We start from the raw sequence: 23602 nt of genomic DNA on the forward strand, positions 1-23602 counted from the left end.
GTGCTCATGCACTGGTGCCCTCACCTATGGTATAGTGCACCCTGCCTTAGGGCTGTAAGGCCTACTAGAGGGGTGACTTATCTATACCTGCATAGGCAGTGAGAGGCTGGCATGGCACCCTGAGGGGAGTGCCATGTCGACTTACTCGTTTTGTTCTCACCAGCACACACAAGCTGGCAAGCAGTGTGTCTGTGCTGAGTGAAGGGTCTCCAGGGTGGCATAAGACATGCTGCAGCCCTTAGAGACCTTCCTTGGCATCAGGGCCCTTGGTACCAGGGGTACCACTTACAAGGGACTTATCTGGATGCCAGGGTGTGCCAATTGTGGAATCAAAAGTACAGGTTAGGGAAAGAACACTGGTGCTGGGGCCTGGTTAGCAGGCCTCAGCACACTTTCAATTCAAAACATAGCATCAGCAAAGGCAAAAAGTCAGGGGGTAACCATGCCAAGGAGGCATTTCCTTACAAGAAGGCTGAATTGGCTGCACTTGTGAATGGGGAGCCGATGAAGCTCTGAGATAATGTGTGGAATGTACAGTCCTGTCCCTGGAGAGGAAAAACCATAAAAACAAAAAGAATCACATGTTGCGCAAAAAAAAAAAAAAAACCTTCAGAAGAGGATAAAACTAATCAGTTTTATGTTTGCTGTTGAAGAAACATATTTCTGGCACGTACTGCAAAGGTGGGTTAAACATGCACTGTAAAACATGCCAAAGGATACCACCTGTCAGACTTCATTCCGGAAGGGAGAGGGTGCTGTGAAATGGGGGACAACACAGGGCAGGCAGAGTTTGCCTCAAGTGTCCTTGGGTCCGTCTTACTATGGATTCGGAAACTTGGACAGGTAAAACATGTTCAAGCACTTGGCCATCTGTACAATAGTTACTTCACAGGCTTCTCATGGAGGTTAGTGCACGGCACTTTTGTTCAGCACTGCACCCAGTAATCAAATAAGTTAACTGTCCAGCCCACTGCTTGTCCTCCTACAAAGCAAGTACTTTGATATACCTAGGGATTCCGGTTTCAGCCAATTCTCCAGGGTAAAAAGCAGCCAGAATAAAATATGGGTTTTCGGTTGAAATCAGAAGCCACCTGCATTTTGCCTTTATATGGCATCAGAGCTCCATAATGCAGAAAGTTTTCCAGTCAAAAACTTGAATTGTATGTACCAGGAGATTTATAGCACCACTTCACCCAACGCAATGAAGCATGGTCGAAGGCTACAGGAGGCAACTGCAGCCACCTCTGCTGTGCTTTAATGGGGTCTTGAGGCACAGCAGCTGCCATTTTTGTAGCGTTGCTGGTTAGGAAGGCCACTGGTGCTGCAATCAGTTTTACACAAACTGACCAGCAACCAGGCGCACGAGTCAGCCAGCATCCATCAGATTCTAGCACTACTTCCACTGACCAACTCATGCCAGATGGGATCAAAGGAAAGCCAGCAAGGAAGACGGATTGGACACTTAAAACCTTTTCGGAATAACATGGTCTCTCCCCTGTGAATCCCTCGAGCCAGATTGTAAAGCTTTGCATACCTACTGGGGTAAGATTCTTCTACTCTGATGCAGTGGGAAAAACAACACTGCTTGAATTAAATGGGAGGGAGGGGCAGCAGCAAAGAGGCCAAGCATAGCGTTTGAAATAGAAATGTATTTGCACTTTTATGCTAACCAGGAGAAAAGCCGATTTCTGCAGTTAAGTCACCCCAAAAGAACATTGGGCTTTTGAACGCGTCATCAAGGAATCGTCCATATTTCTGAAGTTGGTATACAAATTGGTATACAAATACAGTCCTCACCTTGCAATCAAAATCTATGTATAGTCTTTCTTGAAAAATAGCAATCTTTAGAAAGAAATGGGTTTTTTACGTGTTGCATGGAAGACATTGGCCACTTCTTACAGCAACTGAGTACCCCTACCCTCTGCCCCCTCCCCACCCTGTTTGCTAGGTCTGGACCTAGACAAGAGCATATAAACCGCTGAAAACATCATGCTTTACCTTTTGTAGTTCTGCTGGAGTCAGGAGAGGAAGGCGAGAAACAGCACCTCTAATAATACCTTTTGCTTAAGGCTCAGCACTTGTGACCGGCAGTCTCAAAGGCAAGCTACGCAACAGAGCGCTCAGGTAGGACCAGACTCCGCATATGCTCATGGAACAATTGCAAAACTGCGAATTGTAGGAGGGCGAAGCCGCAACACAATGAGCTTATGTTTATTATAGCATAAGAATCAAAATCCCTCCAAACAACTTTTCCTTTGACTGGCCACGTCAAGGTCTAGAAACCAGCCATTAAAACTCAAAATTGCAGTCGCTCAATGGGTGGCCTTATGGTCTCGTCGTTGTATCACCCAGTGGAAGAGATTGCCCTTAAAGTATGGCCCAAGCAATCCAACTTAGCATACAGTATGCCGATGAAAATCATTCGCTTGCGATCATCAAGGTCTACGTCAAACCCTCCAAGCCTGGTAGGAAGGAGAAATTCAGGACTCTTTGGAGAATTAATAGGCCGAGGGGCTAACAACCTGGACATAGAGTGCGATATCCCAGTTCAAGATGTACCAGTGGAAAAACATCTGAGCAAATTAGCAGATTTCTTCTCAACAGTGCGAGATCCCTTAGGTCTTAGGCTCCTTAATGGGTGCTTCAACTGCAACATACCCCTGGCTGGACGAGGGTGTGGGAAAGTCTACCTCCTATACTGACTTTACCCTTAGTACACTTGGACTTTTTAGACATGTTGATAATTTCTCCTTAGGGTCCAGTTCTGACAGCGATCAGAGACCACAGCATATTAGGCGCTCTATCTGCCCATTAAAACTGAAAGCTGCTTCGTCTACCAGCACAGGGTTGCAGACTGAAAACTTAAAACAACTAAAACGGGACATCTGCTGTGGATAAGAGCTCTATTTATTGCATCCACAGCCCAAAGCAACTCCCCCATTAGACAGTGGACATTCTTTTACTGCCAAATTTTTCAGAAATTTCAAACTAAGTTCCCCGCCATACATGAATCAGTGTGATCCTCCTTCATCCAAACTTAAAATGACAGAATCCTTGAAGATCCCAAAATGTGAAGTCAATCGCAAACCGCAAAGCCTTCTTCACTAATTGTAAAATCCAATCTAAGTGAAGAGGGACTCTTTATAGGAGAGCAATCAGGCATGCCAAAAGGAAATAGAACGAGGTATTTTGGACCCAACTGATGCTTGCAAGCAAGGGAAAGAACACAAAAAGGTTCTGGTCGTTGATTAATCACGTTACACTTGGATGCAAGAGGGGGTGCTAATGCAAATATCATTGATCTGCTTGGGTTTCATTTTTGACGGCTCACTCTGTATTGCAAGCCGACTGTTTGTTCACTGAACCTGCACGTGAAGTGGATTCTCCGTTACTCTAGAGGCCACAAAAAACACCAGTAAGGGATTCGTCAAATGACAGCTTATTAACCTTCCCGTACACATTCAGCCAAACAGATGAAAGCTGGGGCTCTAGGCCCCAATGGGCTCCCTACTGCACCCTCTACATCAGACAGAGCATTCTAACTCCCTTATTCAACTACTGCTTGGTTACTAACAATATCCTGGAGTCGTCAAGAGGGTCTATCATTCAGCCAATCAAAGGGGGTACGAAATCTGACCCCCGCCATTACAGTCTCATTACCCTTATTGACAATGATGCTAAGATTTATGCAAGTTTGCTACCTGATGACCTCAGAGCCTGGTCAGAGGAGCGCCAGACCATTCAACGGAATCAATGCAGCTTCAGGGGCAAATGTGGTACAACCTCAAATCTGGTGGCACTGGCCCTCATATGAGACAAAGCAATTAGTAATAAACAGGTGCTTTACACGTTTGTTGACTCTAAAGTCGCTTATGACAGCATACCAAGAGGCCCTCTTTGGAGTAAACTGCAAAGTTGGGGGTTGCCATGTTCTTTGCTGAGAGCAATATAACAGCTATATACTAAAAAACTATACTGCAAAAAGTACAGCGATCTTGCACTGCAAATTACTTCAAGTATGCCTGTATCTGATACTATATGCAGAATTAATGAAAAGAGCCCTCGGACTTTACTACTCTATAAGAATGTTACTGATCCCTTGAATGTGAACGTCTGATTTTTAATCTGGGGACATGGCGTACAATTTTCACTGCCACTAGATACTTTTGAAAGTCTCAGACATGGATCAATTACATGTTTTCAGAAAAAGGCCTGGTTGAGGGTACTGATTTTAAGTATACTATTAGTCCTAAAAGTACAATCTTAACATAAAATATACACACATACATCAAAAAACAACAGGACAGGAAGGAGAGCAATGGAGCTGAGAGACCATAACAAAGGTAGTAATAAAAAACAATGAGTGGTAATGGTGATAGAACCAATGGTGAGGGAAAACATCACAGAGAGCGTGGGGGTTGCAAATGGAAGTAGAAGGGGAACACATGCACTTGCACATCCAGGGTAAATCAGCAGAAAAGATAGTAGTTACCCTTTGTGTAAGCAGTGGAAGAACAAGTCATCCAATCAAAAGTTATGTGCCAACAGTTTAAGATGATGTTGAAAGGCAGGTGTTGAATTTGGTTAAAACTTAATGACTTAATGTTCTTAAACCAAAAGGCCAGTTACAGTTCAGTGAACTAACTTGTGCCCCAGCATGCTCTGCTAATGATCTTGCATATTACATCACTAATGACAAGTAAAAGGACATCACTGACAACATCTTTCAAGCTAATGCTTCTCAAACGGCTCTATAAAACCTCAAGATTATATAAACAAAGTAGACAACGAGGGCCCGAAAAGATATACAGCATAGATTCACTATGTGTGCATGTCCAAAATAGAAACAGTGTAGTACTGGAGACTGCTTCAATATAATAAAAATTATATTGTCAACAGTTTAACTATCAGTAAACTTTTAAGTGCAAAAGGTTTCTACCCTTTTTAAATGAAGTACTGAGTGCAACTAGTGGGAGTTGCAGACATAACAGGTTGCGGCTTAACTCAGTCACGCTGCCAAAATGTGTGAGACTACACCTTATCCATACAATACATTATTCACCTGTGGATTTCTGTACATGCCGATTTTAAAATTGTTGTCATGTAGTGCTATTGACAATTTCTATATAAGAGAATTTTAAGGTGCAGTTATTTGCAGAAGCTCTGAGAACATTTTGAGCCATAAATTGATAGAGTATTATATATGGGTGATTTGCATACCAACTGTTCAAGCCTCAAAAGGACTGTAAGAGCTGTCCCTCAGAATAACCCATCTGCTCACTTCAGGCATATGTGTAAGGTATTTCTGCAAACCACAGAGGACTGTGCATATGACCTGGTTGTTAGTGCCTTATCACTGGCTAAAGCATTTGTGAAGCAGTTGTATTTAGCAGGTACATCTTGTTATTAAGATAAATAATCAAACTTTTCTGAACGCTATTGAAGGGTTAATAAATTGCTGATCGCGTGGTGCCTCTAAAGAGACAATACCGGGCCAAGTCACAAAGGTAACATTTCTAAGCAATTTGCACACACGAGGTTACTCTTACGTACATTTCTAGATGCCTAGCTAAATACCTTACCAAACTGTCATATTATTGGATGATGTCAGTGATGGCATCAACAATGCCATGAGTGCTGTAAAATGTGAGGCCATAAGCAGTGCATGAACTATAACTGGCACATCTCGTTTTTTTAATGTTAGTTGTTAACCCATTTCAACACCAGCACCTAACTAGAAGACCTCTTCAACCTTTGTTTTATTCAGTTCAAAGCTGTTTAATGAAAGGTAAGATATTACCATATCTAACTATGAGGTCTCTTTACCCGTTGATTTGTTCAGTGAGTGTCAGGGATATTATATATATATAAATATATATTTTAAAATCATATTTAGACAACATCCAACTTTACAGGTGCTTTGGTCAAAGGCAAGTGCAGGGGGTGAGTAGGGTTATGCAAGCCCACGTCCCAGAGTTGCCAACCCAATGCAGCCTGCACTCTGGTCAGTTTGCTGCCCCTGCCTCCTTTCCATCTGCCTTCAGTTCTCCAGATGTGTGTCCATGCTGCCTCCCTCCTGCTCTCCATAGTCAGTTTGCTGCCCCACCCATCCTCACCGCTTCGGTCTGCCTTCCCTTCTTCATCTGTGCCCCTACCCCTTTTTCTGCCGGTCCTTAGTGGTCAGCTTGCTGCCCCTGACGGCCTGCCTTCTGTGGTCAGCTTTCTGCTTTTGGTCCCCTTGACGGATCATGACTAGGCCTAAGCAAAATGTAAACACCAGAGTAAATTTGGTAATTGGGCGTCACAAGATCAACCCAAAATTACAGAAAATTAAGCAATTACTCCCACTCACGTATTTGGAGTAATTTGGGGCAAGAATCCCGACTGCTGCTGTTCTGTTGCAATTACCACTACTTTCTTACCACAAAATGCACCCTTGGGTTCATTTTGGACACCAGGGTGCATTTTTGAGCTAAAAGAGGTTTATGTACCTCAAGTAATTCCACTTAATCTTCAATAATTCTGCTACAGCGAGCTACCGCCCCCCCCCCCCCACCCCCCCGGACCTTATCACAACAAAACGTTCCACTACGCAGCTGAAGTAGGCAAACATTTTTGGAAGATTTTGTGAAGATTTGTCAAATGGAGCCAAAGTCACACACATAACAGTACCTAGACAAACACCACCAATGAAAACACATTCAAAAGGTATTAAGATAGTATCTGGAGACTTGATTAGAGGCACCGTGTGAGTTACACAATGTAAACAAGGGCATGAAAGAACAAAAGATACAGTGAATGAACTGCTTCACGTTAATGGGTCTTACGTGAAAAAAAGTAGTAAGGCGACTTAACTCCTACTATCAACCTTCTACTCCAGTCCAACTGGAGCAGATTTAAGTAGGATGAAAGTGGTGGCACACAATTGTCTAACATAGATGAACAATTAATATTATTCCACAAGTTCAGTTGTTGTCAATGGATGGTATGCTTTTTATGTCCAATAAGAAGTGATGCTATTGTTTTATCTCTATACACCCAAGTCCTTCATACATCTGGGATAAAGTCAATTTGGCCCCTTAGGCATAAAGGACTTTAACCTGTACCTGAAGGTACCACTGCTCCTATACATTGTTGTTGGCCAGGTTGGCAGGTGTACCACATGAGCCCCTTCACTTTTGTACAACATTATGTTGCAGTGACTCAAAACGGCCCAAATACCAATAAAGTTAACGGGGGGAAAAAAATCTGAACAGACTGCTAATTTTATTACAGAAAAACAACCTACCGAAAAGTACTGAAAAACTCTAGATTTAAAAAAAAAAAAACTAAATCCTAACTAGATTTTCAACTGCTTACAAAAGCAGAACGTGTTTGCATTCCTTTTTACAAGCACACAATTAATACCATGGTGGCAAGAACAGAGTCATACAACAGATAAGGTTCATTGAACAGAAATGATAGATATATATATATATATATATATATACACACACACACATATATATACACACACACACACACACACACACACACACATATAAATCTCCCCATCACCTACCTTTATGCTTCCGGTTCCTAAAAAGTAAGGCCTCGACCAAGTAACTACTCGAGATTCTCTCTGCAGGTAAACAGGAATGCCAGAGTTATGGTATGTCATAATCCATCCTTCAGGTAGAGGTTCAGTAGGAGGACGGCCACGACCTTTAAAAAAAAAAAAAAAACAAGGGAAAGAAAAAAAGACAATACATATTGACAATGTCAACTGTTTAACATAGGACATGGCAAAACCTCTGACAACATTTCTATTTCAATAGTAACAATTTTAGAATATGTTAAGTCACTGAAATCACTCAGGGGGAATGTTTTCTTGGAAAACTTAAGCGGGTTAGCAAATAACAAAAGGCTGCCTTTGTACTTGGAGTAAAAAGAGTTCAGTCTGGTTTATTCCGCTGAGACTCATAGGGCATTAGGGCACAAAAATGTAATTACTCTAAAGAAACTATATTGATTGGTAATACTGCCAGTGCTGCATTACTCGGACTTCTACACAAAGTCTCTTGCTCAATAAACATTAGCACAAAAAACAAATGTAGGAAGTTGGCTCTGTATGTGCTATTTCAAAGTAAGGAATAGCATGCACAGAGTCCAAGGGTTCCCCTTAGAGGTAAAATAGTGGTAAAAAGAGATAATACTAATGCTCTATTTTGTGGTAGTGTGGTCGAGCAGTAGGCTTATCCAAGGAGTAGTGTTAAGCATTTGTTGTACATACACATAGACAATAAATGAGGTACACACACTCAGAGACAAATCCAGCCAATAGGTTTTTATATAGAAAAAATATCTTTTCTTAGTTTATTTTAAGAACCACAGGTTCAAATTCTACATGTAATATCTCATTCGAAAGGTATTGCAGGTAAGTACTTTAGGAACTTCAAATCATCAAAATTGCATGTATACTTTTCAAGTTATTCACAAATAGCTGTTTTAAAAGTGGACACTTAGTGCAATTTTCACAGTTCCTAGGGGAGGTAAGTTTTTGTTAGTTTTACCAGGTAAGTAAGACACTTACAGGGTTCAGTTCTTGGTCCAAGGTAGCCCACCGTTGGGGGTTCAGAGCAACCCCAAAGTCACCACACCAGCAGCTCAGGGCCGGTCAGGTGCAGAGTTCAAAGTGGTGCCCAAAACACATAGGCTAGAATGGAGAGAAGGGGGTGCCCCGGTTCCGGTCTGCTTGCAGGTAAGTACCCGCGTCTTCGGAGGGCAGACCAGGGGGGTTTTGTAGGGCACCGGGGGGGACACAAGCCCACACAGAAATTTCACCCTCAGCGGCGCGGGGGCGGCCGGGTGCAGTGTAGACACAAGCGTCGGGTTTTCAATGTTAGTCTATGAGAGATCTCGGGATCTCTTCAGCGCTGCAGGCAGGCAAGGGGGGGATTCCTCGGGGAAACCTCCACTTGGGCGAGGGAGAGGGACTCCTGGGGGTCACTCCTCCAGTGAAAGTCCGGTCCTTCAGGTCCTGGGGGCTGCGGGTGCAGGGTCTCTCCCAGGCGTCGGGACTTTAGGTTCAAAGAGTCGCGGTCAGGGGAAGCCTCGGGATTCCCTCTGCAGGCGGCGCTGTGGGGGCTCAGGGGGGACAGGTTTTGGTACTCACAGTATCAGAGTAGTCCTGGGGTCCCTCCTGAGGTGTTGGATCGCCACCAGCCGAGTCGGGGTCGCCGGGTGCAGTGTTGCAAGTCTCACGCTTCTTGCGGGGAGCTTGCAGGGTTCTTTGGAGCTGCTGGAAACAAAGTTGCAGCTTTTCTTGGAGCAGGTCCGCTGTCCTCGGGAGTTTCTTGTCTTTTCGAAGCAGGGGCAGTCCTCAGAGGATGTCGAGGTCGCTGGTCCCTTTGGAAGGCGTCGCTGGAGCAGGATCTTTGGAAGGCAGGAGACAGGCCGGTGAGTTTCTGGAGCCAAGGCAGTTGTCGTCTTCTGGTCTTCCGCTGCAGGGGTTTTCAGCTAGGCAGTCCTTCTTCTTGTAGTTGCAGGAATCTAATCTTCGAGGGTTCAGGGTAGCCCTTAAATACTAAATTTAAGGGCGTGTTTAGGTCTGGGGGGTTAGTAGCCAATGGCTACTAGCCCTGAGGGTGGGTACACCCTCTTTGTGCCTCCTCCCAAGGGGAGGGGGTCACAATCCTAACCCTATTGGGGGAATCCTCCATCTGCAAGATGGAGGATTTCTAAAAGTTAGAGTCACCTCAGCTCAGGACACCTTAGGGGCTGTCCTGACTGGCCAGTGACTCCTCCTTGTTATTCTCATTATTTTCTCCGGCCTTGCCGCCAAAAGTGGGGCCTGGCCGGAGGGGGCGGGCAACTCCACTAGCTGGAGTGTCCTGCTGGGTTGGCACAAAGGAGGTGAGCCTTTGAGGCTCACCGCCAGGTGTGACAATTCCTGCCTGGGAGAGGTGTTAGCATCTCCACCCAGTGCAGGCTTTGTTACTGGCCTCAGAGTGACAAAGGCACTCTCCCCATGGGGCCAGCAACATGTCTCGGTTTGTGGCAGGCTGCTAAAACTAGTCAGCCTACACAGATAGTCGGTTACGTTTCAGGGGGCACCTCTAAGGTGCCCTCTGTGGTGTATTTTACAATAAAATGTACACTGGCATCAGTGTGCATTTATTGTGCTGAGAAGTTTGATACCAAACTTCCCAGTTTTCAGTGTAGCCATTATGGTGCTGTGGAGTTCGTGTTTGACAGACTCCCAGACCATATACTCTTATGGCTACCCTGTACTTACAATGTCTAAGGTTTTGTTTAGACACTGTAGGGGTACCATGCTCATGCACTGGTACCCTCACCTATGGTATAGTGCACCCTGCCTTAGGGCTGTAAGGCCTGCTAGAGGGGTGTCTTACCTATACTGCATAGGCAGTGAGAGGCTGGCATGGCACCCTGAGGGGAGTGCCATGTCGACTTACTCGTTTTGTCCTCACTAGCACACACAAGCTGGCAAGCAGTGTGTCTGTGCTGAGTGAGAGGTCTCCAGGGTGGCATAAGACATGCTGCAGCCCTTAGAGACCTTCCTTGGCATCAGGGCCCTTGGTACTAGAAGTACCAGTTACAAGGGACTTATCTGGATGCCAGGGTCTGCCAATTGTGGATACAAAAGTACAGGTTAGGGAAAGAACACTGGTGCTGGGGCCTGGTTAGCAGGCCTCAGCACACTTTCAATTGTAAACATAGCATCAGCAAAGGCAAAAAGTCAGGGGGCAACCATGCCAAGGAGGCATTTCCTTACACAACCCCCCCCCAAACGAAAGAGGATGAGACTAACCTTTCCCAAGAGAGTCTTCATTTTCTAAGTGGAAGAACCTGGAAAGGCCATCTGCATTGGCATGGGCAGTCCCAGGTCTGTGTTCCACTATAAAGTCCATTCCCTGTAGGGAGATGGACCACCTCAACAGTTTAGGATTTTCACCTTTCATTTGCATCAGCCATTTGAGAGGTCTGTGGTCAGTTTGAACTAGGAAGTGAGTCCCAAAGAGGTATGGTCTCAGCTTCTTCAGGGACCAAACCACAGCAAAGGCCTCCCTCTCAATGGCACTCCAACGCTGCTCCCTGGGGAGTAACCTCCTGCTAATGAAAGCAACAGGCTGGTCAAGGCCATCATCATTTGTTTGGGACAAAACTGCCCCTATCCCATGTTCAGAGGCATCAGTCTGCACAATGAACTGCTTAGAATAATCTGGAGCTTTGAGAACTGGTGCTGAGCACATTGCCTGTTTCAGGGTGTCAAAGGCCTGTTGGCAGTCCACAGTCCAGTTTACTTTCTTGGGCATTTTCTTGGAGGTGAGTTCAGTGAGGGCTGTCACAATGGATCCATATCCCTTCACAAACCTCCTGTAATACCCAGTCAAGCCAAGGAATGCCCTGACTTGAGTCTGGGTTTTTGGAGCTACCCAGTCCAGAATAGTCTGGATCTTGGGTTGGAGTGGCTGAACTTGGCCTCCACCTACAAGGTGTCCCAAGTAAACCACAGTTCCCTGCCCTATCTGGCATTTGGATGCCTTGATAGAGAGGCCTGCAGATTGCAGAGCCTTCAAAACCTTCCTCAGGTGGACCAGGTGATCCTGCCAGGTGGAGCTAAAGACAGCAATATCATCAAGATAAGCTGTGCTAAAGGACTCCAAGCCAGCAAGGACTTGATTCACCAACCTTTGGAAGGTGGCAGGGGCATTCTTTAAACCAAAGGGCATAACAGTAAACTGATAATGCCCATCAGGTGTGGAGAATGCTGTCTTTTCTTTTGCTCCAGGTGCCATTTTTATTTGCCAGTACCCTGCTGTCAAGTCAAAGGTACTTAGAAATTTGGCAGCACCTAATTTATCAATGAGCTCATCAGCTCTTGGAATTGGATGGGCATCTGTCTTGGTGACAGAATTGAGCCCTCTGTAGTCCACACAAAACCTCATCTCTTTCTTTCCATCTTTGGTGTGAGGTTTGGGGACTAAGACCACTGGGCTAGCCCAGGGGCTGTCAGAGCGCTCAATGACTCCCAATTCCAGCATCTTGTGGACTTCCACCTTGATGCTTTCCTTAACATGGTCAGACTGTCTAAAGATTTTGTTCTTGACAGGCATGCTGTCTCCTGTGTCCACATCATGGGTACACAGGTGTGTCTGACCAGGGGTTAAGGAGAAGAGTTCAGGAAACTGTTGTAGGACTCTCCTACAATCAGCTTGCTGTTGGCCAGAGAGGGTGTCTGAGTAGATCACTCCATCTACTGTACCATCTTTTGGGTCTGATGACAGAAGATCAGGGAGAGGTTCACTCTCTGCCTCCTGATCCTCATCTGTTACCATCAACAGATTGACATCAGCCCTGTCGTGGAAGAGCTTAAGGCGGTTTACATGGATCACCCTCTTGGGGCTCCTGCTTGTGCCCAGGTCCACCAAGTAGGTGACCTGACTCTTCCTCTCTAGTACTGGGTAAGGGCCACTCCATTTGTCCTGGAGTGCCCTGGGAGCCACAGGCTCCAGAACCCAGACTTTCTGCCCTGGTTGGAACTCAACCAGTGCAGCCTTTTGGTCATACCAAAACTTCTGGAGCTGTTGGCTGGCCTCAAGGTTTTTGGTTGCCTTTTCCATGTACTCTGCCATTCTAGAGCGAAGGCCAAGTACATAGTCCACTATGTCCTGTTTAGGCTCATGGAGAGGTCTCTCCCAGCCTTCTTTAACAAGGGCAAGTGGTCCCCTTACAGGATGACCAAACAGAAGTTCAAAGGGTGAGAATCCTACTCCCTTCTGTGGCACCTCTCTGTAAGCGAAAAGCAGACATGGCAAGAGGACATCCCATCTCCTTTTGAGCTTTTCTGGGAGCCCCATGATCATGCCTTTTAATGTCTTGTTGAATCTCTCAACCAAGCCATTAGTTTGTGGATGGTATGGTGTAGTGAATTTATAAGTCACTCCACACTCATTCCACATGTGCTTTAGGTATGCTGACATGAAGTTGGTACCTCTGTCAGACACCACCTCCTTAGGGAAACCCACTCTGGTAAAGATACCAATGAGGGCCTTGGCTACTGCAGGGGCAGTAGTCGACCTAAGGGGAATAGCTTCAGGATACCTGGTAGCATGATCCACTACTACCAGGATATACATATTTCCTGAGGCTGTGGGAGGTTCCAGTGGACCAACTATGTCCACACCCACTCTTTCAAAGGGAACCCCCACCACTGGAAGTGGAATGAGGGGGGCCTTTGGATGCCCACCTGTCTTACCACTGGCTTGACAGGTGGGGCAGGAGAGGCAAAACTCCTTAACCATGTTGGACATATTGGGCCAGTAGAAGTGGTTGACTAACCTCTCCCACGTCTTGGTTTGTCCCAAATGTCCAGCAAGGGGAATGTCATGGGCCAATGTTAGGATGAACTCTCTGAACAGCTGAGGCACTACCACTCTCCTAGTGGCACCAGGTTTGGGGTCTCTGGCCTCAGTGTACAGGAGTCCATCTTCCCAATAGACCCTATGCGTTCCATTTTTCTTGCCTTTGGACTCTTCAGCAGCTTGCTGCCTAAGGCCTTCAAGAGAGGGACAGGTTTCTTGTCCCTTACACAGCTCCTCCCTGGAGGGTCCCCCTGGGCCTAAGAGCTCAACCTGGTAAGGTTCAAGCTCCAAAGGCTCAGTTCCCTCAGAGGGCAGAACTTCTTCCTGAGAAGAGAGGTTCCCTTTCTTTTGCTGTGTTGCAGTTGGTTTCCCAACTGACTTTCCTGTTCTCTTGGTAGGCTGGGCCATTTTTCCAGACTCCAGCTCTACTTTTTCACCCTGTGCCTTGCATTGTGCTCTTGTTTTCACACACACCAGTTCAGGGATACCCAGCATTGCTGCATGGGTTTTTAGTTCTACCTCAGCCCATGCTGAGGACTCCAGGTCATTTCCAAGCAGACAGTCCACTGGGATATTTGAGGAGACCACCACCTGTTTCAGGCCATTGACCCCTCCCCATTCTAAAGTAACCATTGCCATGGGATGTACTTTTCTCTGATTGTCAGCGTTGGTGACTGTGTAAGTTTTTCCAGTCAGGTATTGGCCAGGGGAAACCAGTTTCTCTGTCACCATGGTGACACTGGCACCTGTATCCCTCAGGCCCTCTATTCTAGTCCCATTAATTAAGAGTTGCTGTCTGTATTTTTGCATGTTAGGCGGCCAGACAGCTAGTGTGGCTAAATCCACCCCACCCTCAGAAACTAGAGTAGCTTCAGTGTGGACCCTGATTTGCTCTGGGCACACTGTTGATCCCACTTGGAGACTAGCCATACCAGTGTTACCTGGATGGGAGTTTGGAGTGGAACCTTTCTTGGGACAGGCCTTGTCTCCAGTTTGGTGTCCATGCTGTTTACAGCTATGACACCAGGCCTTTTTGGGATCAAAGTTTTTACCCTTGTACCCATTGTTTTGTGAAGAGGCTCTGGGCCCACCCTCCTGTGCAGGTTTTTGGGGGCCTGTAGAAGACTCTTTACTATTTTTAGTTTTGGTTGTCTCATCACCCTTCCCCTGGGGAGTCTTTGTGACCCCTTTCTTTTGGTCACCCCCTGTTGAAGTCTTGGACACCCTTGTCTTGACCCAATGGTCCGCCTTCTTTCCCAATTCTTGGGGAGAAATTGGTCCTAGGTCTACCAGATGCTGATGCAGTTTATCATTGAAACAATTACTTAACAGGTGTTCTTTCACAAATAAATTGTACAGCCCATCATAATTACTTACACCACTGCCTTGAATCCAACCATCTAGTGTTTTCACTGAGTAGTCAACAAAGTCAACCCAGGTCTGGCTCGAGGATTTTTGAGCCCCCCTGAACCTAATCCTGTACTCCTCAGTGGAGAATCCAAAGCCCTCAATCAGGGTACCCTTCATGAGGTCATAAGATTCTGCATCTTGTCCAGAGAGTGTGAGGAGTCTATCCCTACACTTTCCTGTGAACATTTCCCAAAGGAGAGCACCCCAGTGAGATCTGTTCACTTTTCTGGTTACACAAGCCCTCTCAAAAGCTGTGAACCGTTTGGTGATGTCATCACCATCTTCATATTTAGTTACAATCCCTTTAGGGATTTTCAACATGTCAGGAGAATCTCTGACCCTATTTATGTTGCTGCCACCATTGATGGGTCCTAGGCCCATCTCTTGTCTTTCCCTCTCTATGGCTAGGATCTGTCTTTCCAAAGCCAATCTTTTGGCCATCCTGGCTAACTGGATGTCCTCTTCACTGGGGTTATCCTCAGTGATTTCAGAGGTGTTGGTCTCTCCTGTGAGGGAACCAGCATCTCTGACTATTATTTTTGGAGTCAGGGTTTGAGGGACCCTGTTCTCCCTAGATAGGACTGGTAGGGGGGAATTGTCCTCCAAGTCACTATCCTCTTCCTCTGAGTTGCCACCCTCAGAGGGGTTGGCCTTTTCAAACTCTGCCAAAAGCTCCTGGAGCTGTATTTTGGTAGGTTTGGGGCCCATTGTTATTTTCTTTATTTTACAGAGTGACCTTAGCTCCCTCATCTTAAGATGGAGGTAAGGTGTGGTGTCGAGTTCCACCACAGTCACATCTGTGCTAGACATTTTGCTTCTAAAAGTTGGAATACTTTTTAAGAATCTACAACTGGTTCTAGAATCTAATTCAAACTTTTACAAACTTTTAAACTCTAAAAGAAATGCTAAACAGGATCTAACACAAGGCCCTAGCAGGTCTTTTAAGAATTTAGAAAACTTTTCAAATTGCAAAAATCAATTTCTAATGACAATTTTGGAATTTGTCGTGTGATCAGGTATTGGCTGAGTAGTCCAGCAAATGCAAAGTCTTGTACCCCACCGCTGATCCACCAATGTAGGAAGTTGGCTCTGTATGTGCTATTTCAAAGTAAGGAATAGCATGCACAGAGTCCAAGGGTTCCCCTTAGAGGTAAAATAGTGGTAAAAAGAGATAATACTAATGCTCTATTTTGTGGTAGTGTGGTCGAGCAGTAGGCTTATCCAAGGAGTAGTGTTAAGCATTTGTTGTACATACACATAGACAATAAATGAGGTACACACACTCAGAGACAAATCCAGCCAATAGGTTTTTATATAGAAAAAATATCTTTTCTTAGTTTATTTTAAGAACCACAGGTTCAAATTCTACATGTAATATCTCATTCGAAAGGTATTGCAGGTAAGTACTTTAGGAACTTCAAATCATCAAAATTGCATGTATACTTTTCAAGTTATTCACAAATAGCTGTTTTAAAAGTGGACACTTAGTGCAATTTTCACAGTTCCTAGGGGAGGTAAGTTTTTGTTAGTTTTACCAGGTAAGTAAGACACTTACAGGGTTCAGTTCTTGGTCCAAGGTAGCCCACCGTTGGGGGTTCAGAGCAACCCCAAAGTCACCACACCAGCAGCTCAGGGCCGGTCAGGTGCAGAGTTCAAAGTGGTGCCCAAAACACATAGGCTAGAATGGAGAGAAGGGGGTGCCCCGGTTCCGGTCTGCTTGCAGGTAAGTACCCGCGTCTTCGGAGGGCAGACCAGGGGGGTTTTGTAGGGCACCGGGGGGGACACAAGCCCACACAGAAATTTCACCCTCAGCGGCGCGGGGGCGGCCGGGTGCAGTGTAGACACAAGCGTCGGGTTTTCAATGTTAGTCTATGAGAGATCTCGGGATCTCTTCAGCGCTGCAGGCAGGCAAGGGGGGGGATTCCTCGGGGAAACCTCCACTTGGGCGAGGGAGAGGGACTCCTGGGGGTCACTCCTCCAGTGAAAGTCCGGTCCTTCAGGTCCTGGGGGCTGCGGGTGCAGGGTCTCTCCCAGGCGTCGGGACTTTAGGTTCAAAGAGTCGCGGTCAGGGGAAGCCTCGGGATTCCCTCTGCAGGCGGCGCTGTGGGGGCTCAGGGGGGACAGGTTTTGGTACTCACAGTATCAGAGTAGTCCTGGGGTCCCTCCTGAGGTGTTGGATCGCCACCAGCCGAGTCGGGGTCGCCGGGTGCAGTGTTGCAAGTCTCACGCTTCTTGCGGGGAGCTTGCAGGGTTCTTTGGAGCTGCTGGAAACAAAGTTGCAGCTTTTCTTGGAGCAGGTCCGCTGTCCTCGGGAGTTTCTTGTCTTTTCGAAGCAGGGGCAGTCCTCAGAGGATGTCGAGGTCGCTGGTCCCTTTGGAAGGCGTCGCTGGAGCAGGATCTTTGGAAGGCAGGAGACAGGCCGGTGAGTTTCTGGAGCCAAGGCAGTTGTCGTCTTCTGGTCTTCCGCTGCAGGGGTTTTCAGCTAGGCAGTCCTTCTTCTTGTAGTTGCAGGAATCTAATCTTCGAGGGTTCAGGGTAGCCCTTAAATACTAAATTTAAGGGCGTGTTTAGGTCTGGGGGGTTAGTAGCCAATGGCTACTAGCCCTGAGGGTGGGTACACCCTCTTTGTGCCTCCTCCCAAGGGGAGGGGGTCACAATCCTAACCCTATTGGGGGAATCCTCCATCTGCAAGATGGAGGATTTCTAAAAGTTAGAGTCACCTCAGCTCAGGACACCTTAGGGGCTGTCCTGACTGGCCAGTGACTCCTCCTTGTTATTCTCATTATTTTCTCCGGCCTTGCCGCCAAAAGTGGGGCCTGGCCGGAGGGGGCGGGCAACTCCACTAGCTGGAGTGTCCTGCTGGGTTGGCACAAAGGAGGTGAGCCTTTGAGGCTCACCGCCAGGTGTGACAATTCCTGCCTGGGAGAGGTGTTAGCATCTCCACCCAGTGCAGGCTTTGTTACTGGCCTCAGAGTGACAAAGGCACTCTCCCCATGGGGCCAGCAACATGTCTCGGTTTGTGGCAGGCTGCTAAAACTAGTCAGCCTACACAGATAGTCGGTTACGTTTCAGGGGGCACCTCTAAGGTGCCCTCTGTGGTGTATTTTACAATAAAATGTACACTGGCATCAGTGTGCATTTATTGTGCTGAGAAGTTTGATACCAAACTTCCCAGTTTTCAGTGTAGCCATTATGGTGCTGTGGAGTTCGTGTTTGACAGACTCCCAGACCATATACTCTTATGGCTACCCTGTACTTACAATGTCTAAGGTTTTGTTTAGACACTGTAGGGGTACCATGCTCATGCACTGGTACCCTCACCTATGGTATAGTGCACCCTGCCTTAGGGCTGTAAGGCCTGCTAGAGGGGTGTCTTACCTATACTGCATAGGCAGTGAGAGGCTGGCATGGCACCCTGAGGGGAGTGCCATGTCGACTTACTCGTTTTGTCCTCACTAGCACACACAAGCTGGCAAGCAGTGTGTCTGTGCTGAGTGAGAGGTCTCCAGGGTGGCATAAGACATGCTGCAGCCCTTAGAGACCTTCCTTGGCATCAGGGCCCTTGGTACTAGAAGTACCAGTTACAAGGGACTTATCTGGATGCCAGGGTCTGCCAATTGTGGATACAAAAGTACAGGTTAGGGAAAGAACACTGGTGCTGGGGCCTGGTTAGCAGGCCTCAGCACACTTTCAATTGTAAACATAGCATCAGCAAAGGCAAAAAGTCAGGGGGCAACCATGCCAAGGAGGCATTTCCTTACAACAAACAAAAAAAAAACCCACACACAACACACACCACCTTCAGCTTTCACTCAACATATGAATCTTGATGGTAAAAGCCAAAATGGCATCGACATATCCTGGTACTAATGAAGTATTCACAGAAAAGCCCTTCAGGTCATGTGACCCCCACAATTCTTTGGGATTACAGAATATACAGAGAGAGGAAAACAAAAAGGTAAGGGATCACAAAAGCCTTCTTCATTTTAAGAAGAAGGACTTTGAGGCCCACAATGCCACAGTTAACTTTTCACTAGAACGCAAGAAAGCTACACCAACATCACTGACAAAAGAGCGAATGATTAGATATGTAAGAACACACACACACACGACACACACACTCAATGTCCTCATTCCTGCACTGATTTCAATATAAATGTCCTTCTGACCACCATCTAACCATCTAATCTACAGCAGTGTAACTAGAGCAATAAGTAACCATGATATATTGGAGTAGGAAAGCAAAAATAGAGCTTCAGCCACTTGCTCCTAAAATACATGTTAGATTTTGTAATAATGTTACCGTTAAGTATATATTATTTCTTATAAATTCTTGCTGATTTGTAGTCTTTTCTGAGTTCCAATATGTGTAGCATTAATGAATTGTCAAACCCCTACCTTTTAACTTGGCTAAAGTGCACAACCAAAAAAATAAGTGGAAAGAGTTTGACAACTTCCCAATATTTACTGCTCAATTAGATTACTTCATAAAATGCCCACATAATTACACCTTGACAAGCTTACAAACGAACTCATACGCACACTGGTTTCAAGAGCTCAGTCATAACCAGAGAATTCTATGCAATTTCACCAATTACATTTCACCTGTCACATTTGAGAACATCACTTGCATACTCAACTGTCCTTAACATTAGCTCTCAAAGTTGCTTGTGATTTCTAATAATGAACTTTAAAAGCACTAGATTACTATTTCTACTTATTTTAACATTCACACTGTACATCATTTTACAATTACTATTCAGGTAAGATACAATTTTTCTTTAGCCAACAGTGCATTATCCTTCATGCATACAACTCCAAACAAGAAAATTGAAGTTCCTTTACACCCTTCTTGCTAGTTTTACATCTAGCAAGGGGCAGATTCTGTGTACACATTGGTTAATAATTCTAAGCATAAAATCACGTCTATACTCCCTTAGGAATACTAATACAACAGTATTTAAATAGTTTCTTTACAATGAATTGAAGAAAGTGGGGAGATGCTTGTATGGCACGAAAGTAATCTCTTATTATAAGTTGGTCACTTTTTTTTAATGGTCGCCATAATGCGTTTGCTGATTTTTGCATGAAGGAACTCAGCTCAATGTTTGGTTCAAATGAGGAATCTAAACTTCAGGCAGTTTACCCACACAATCCGTAGTGCTGTTTATATGCGCAATATGACTGAACAGGTCTGAGCGCTGCTACATATATAGAGCCTGACACTTTCTATAGCCACAGTTGTGTTCTAAAGGTTAGCACAATGTTCACGTAAATCAAAACACCATCTGCACAGTTCTGTACTAATGTAAAGCACCCCGGGCATTAGGTGGCATAAAATAAAATAAACAGCAGGAAAGAATACAGCAATACAAACATGCCCATTTCTTTTATGGTATATTAAAAATAGAAAGTTATATGTAAAAAGTGTTGTTAACTTACTTTTGAGTACAGTTTTTATTTTGGTCATCACTGGTTGCACAAGACTTTCGCCATCAGAGTTAGGGTCGCTATCATAATCAACCAGTCGCCTGCGCTTGGGGGCATGGTAGGTTTCCTCCAGCAGTGCATCAACTTCTTCCAGAAGAACGTCAAAATCGTTATCATCGTCATCCTGCAAAACACATGGGCAGAAGCAATCCTGCTAAGGTAGTTTCCTAAATAGCAGTACTTGCCGATGTATACGCTATCCATGGTGTGCAGGCAAGCCACGCAAAAAACAAACCACAAAAAAAGAAAACTACCTTTACACAAATGAGAGGAAATGACACCAACAGCATTCAAGGCTGTACAAGAAACAAATTCACATGCCACTGTAAACCACAGGTCTCAAAAGCAACAGTTTCTACAAATGTTTGCTTTTATGTGGTAAGATAGGGTTTTTTGGGGGGAATGAGGGAGAGTCACTTAAAAAATATATAAATCTTCTAGGTTAATGTACTTTTAACTGTAACCACACTGCTTTGGATGAAACATTTCACATACATTCACAATTCATGCATTAAGACATACCTCAAATGAGGGTAAGAGGTCAGGCTCGGCACGGTCCCTTTGAATGATGGCTTTTGAGGTGAAGCTCATGCTGTCCTCTCCGAGATTATCAGTGAAATCCTCCAGCTCGTCCAGTACAGCATACTCCACCTGATTCTCCTGATCGACATTACTCACATCATCTTTGCTGATAACATGTTCACCCCCACTTCTTCCCGTGTCCTTATTACTACCCCCATAAGGACAAACATGCAAGTCCCCGCTGACACTTTCCACGCTACAATGAAAATCCTCCTCATCAGCTTCTCCCTCTGTGGTATACTGAACAGTTCTGTCTTTACTCTTGGAGCTTTCTGTAAAGCGAACACTAATCTGTACCCCTTTCAGCTTGTTAAGATCAGGGGTGAATTTCAGCGATGTTTTAGGGCTTTGCCTGCTAAACAGAGGCTGCAAAACTGTACTACAAGATTGTGAAGAAGATCCTTTTGATAGGAGCTGTGTAGCAAAGAAGGGCTGAGAATCTCCAGCGGGGATACTGGACTGTCCATCACCACCAGAGCCAACGTCCATATCCACGTCATCACTGGACGTTTGCAGGGGAGGCAGTGGAGGCTGTTCGGCAAGCGCTGGAGGCCAATGACAAGACTGCGTTACCTCTCTCTCTTTACGTGGCAGCTGGGCTGGTGGGGGTTGCTCAAGAGGTGCGGGACAAGACTGCAAGGATTCACTTTTTGAAATATGCAGCAGAGATGGCAAAGCCTCAACCGGTGTTGTTGGGAAGGGGAGAAATGAAGTTGTCTCAATTTTACTGATCTGTTGGGGGTGTGGTGGTTCTTCCTGGGGTGTCGGCAGGATTGATGGAGTGGCCTCATTCTGACAACTTGATAGACAAGATGGGTCTGACTCAGTCTTAACAGTTTTCAGTATGCCTGTAGGCAGGGAAGGTGGTGTGGCATCTTCATCACGTGTTGGAGAAGAAGGACTATATGGAGCCCACTCTATCTTTTGAGGCTGCAAGAGAGGTTGCTCAGGCCCTTCATGAGACTGCGCAGGCCAGAGACCATTTGCGGCTGTCTCATTCTGCTGGTTTTGCAGAGAAAGCGAGGTGTGCTCGTCAGCAGGCTGCTGAGACCACGGGTAGTAAGAAGGTTGCTCTTCCTTTACACTGTGAAGGGAAGAAAATGGTTGGTCTTCAGCTGGCGTCATAGCCCAGATACTATATGGGGAGCCCTCACTCTTTATGCTTAGGGTGGGTGAAGTGGGTTCATCAGCAGGTGGCAAAGGCCAGGGACTACAGGCTGTTGTCTGGTTTCCCGGAGGTGGTGTTGCTTTATCGGACGGCATCTCAAGACAGGGCCTATAAGGAACTGGGAGTGCTTCAAGTTTTTCTGGAGGTGTGAGAGACAAGACACTATGCGGAGTTGCCTCACACAACTTATCGTGTAGGGGAGATCGAGGAGGCTCTAAAGGAGGCAGCAGAGACCATGGACAGGATGGAATTGCTTCAATTATTTTACTCTCCAAAGGAAGGGAATGAAGCTCCCCAGTAGGTAGTGAAGGCAAGAAACTATTAGAAGTGTCCACATTCTGTTCAGCGTGCTGGTAAGGGCATGAAGTGTATGGAGTGTCCTCATTCTTTACCTCAATTAAAGGTAGCGGTGTGACCAGCTCAGCAGGCTGAGACAAGGCACTGGATGATGCAATCTCATGCTTTGGACTTGGCAAGGGCGGATCACAGGATGACAAAGGGCAGAAGCTATTTAGGGAGAGACCATCTCTTTCACCTTCGAGAGGAAGTGGAGGAGCTGATGGTGGCTCTTTGTCAGGTAGGTCGGACCAGGTAGAATATGGAGGGGCTACTACGGTTTCAGTTGGATGCGGAGAACACAAAGGTGGGTTGGTAGGCACAGGAAAGGGAGTTTCCCTATTCTGGTCACTTTGCAGGAGAGGCAGTTGTAGCTCATCCACAGACTGTACAGGAGCAGGACTACTTTGGAAAACTTTACTCGTCTGATTTTTATGAGAGTCTGGGTCAGGTTCTTCCCCAAGCTGCAGGGCCCGTGGACTACCTGTTACCAGTTTTTTCTTTCGCTTTTTACTGGTAGTTGGCAGCGGTCCTTCACCAGCTTGTACAGGCCCAGAACTACATGCTGCCACCTTTTTCTTCAGCTTTTTTCGGGGAATAGCCTGTGATCCTTCAGAAGCCTGCAGATGGCCTGGACCATATGCCAACACTTTTTTCTTTCGCTTTTTACGTGCAGGTGATTGGTGCTCTTCAGCAGATAGAGGCTCGGTACCGGATGGTGTGGCCTTCTCTTGTTCAGTTTGCAGGCAAGCCATTAAAGGCTGAGGATTAAATGGCATCACATTTTTTTCACTTTGCAGGGTGGGCAACAAAGGCCTTTCAGCAGACATCTGATGCCATAAATGTTTTGTAGGCAGCTCATTATGGTCACCTTGAGGGAAAGGTAGCGCGCCATCCGCAGAGATCTCTTTCTTTTGACTTTGGAAGGGGGAGGACATGGTCTCTAAATCAGATATCCGAAGGCTGGGACTGCATAGATTTACATTTTTTTCACATTGTAGGGAAAGCGGTGGATGCATCTCCCCAGACAAAGGCCAGGCAGTACCCGCTGCCACAGTCTCTCCTCCAGGCTCCTGTGGAAGGGGTGGTAAATCTTTGCATTTTTCCATATCTAAAATACAATTACTCAAATATTTGGGTGACACAAGACTTCAAATAAGTTAGAAATGCTATATTCCTGACATGCACAAATCCATCGAAGTATAGCAGCTGTCCGAGTCAATGTGGGACTGATGATTAAGTTAACCTG

The 23602-nt window shown here is 45.8% G+C and overlaps 1 protein-coding gene across 2 annotated transcripts in view; it reads right to left on the minus strand.

Moving 5' to 3' along the window:
* Positions 1-23602, minus strand: part of DGCR8 (DGCR8 microprocessor complex subunit) — a 108517-nt gene extending 84915 nt beyond the window's left edge. For both annotated transcript variants that reach the window (XM_069215282.1, XM_069215281.1), the window contains exons 1-3: positions 20790-23602; positions 20220-20391; positions 7562-7704 (exon numbers count right to left, since the gene is read on the minus strand). In XM_069215282.1, coding sequence (XP_069071383.1) covers positions 7562-7704; positions 20220-20391; positions 20790-23462 — 2988 coding nt within the window. In that variant the 5' untranslated portion in view covers positions 23463-23602. The remainder of the gene's footprint in view (positions 1-7561; positions 7705-20219; positions 20392-20789) is intronic.

This window comes from Pleurodeles waltl, chromosome 11, assembly GCF_031143425.1.
Source record: "Pleurodeles waltl isolate 20211129_DDA chromosome 11, aPleWal1.hap1.20221129, whole genome shotgun sequence".
Lineage (NCBI taxonomy): Eukaryota > Metazoa > Chordata > Amphibia > Caudata > Salamandridae > Pleurodeles > Pleurodeles waltl.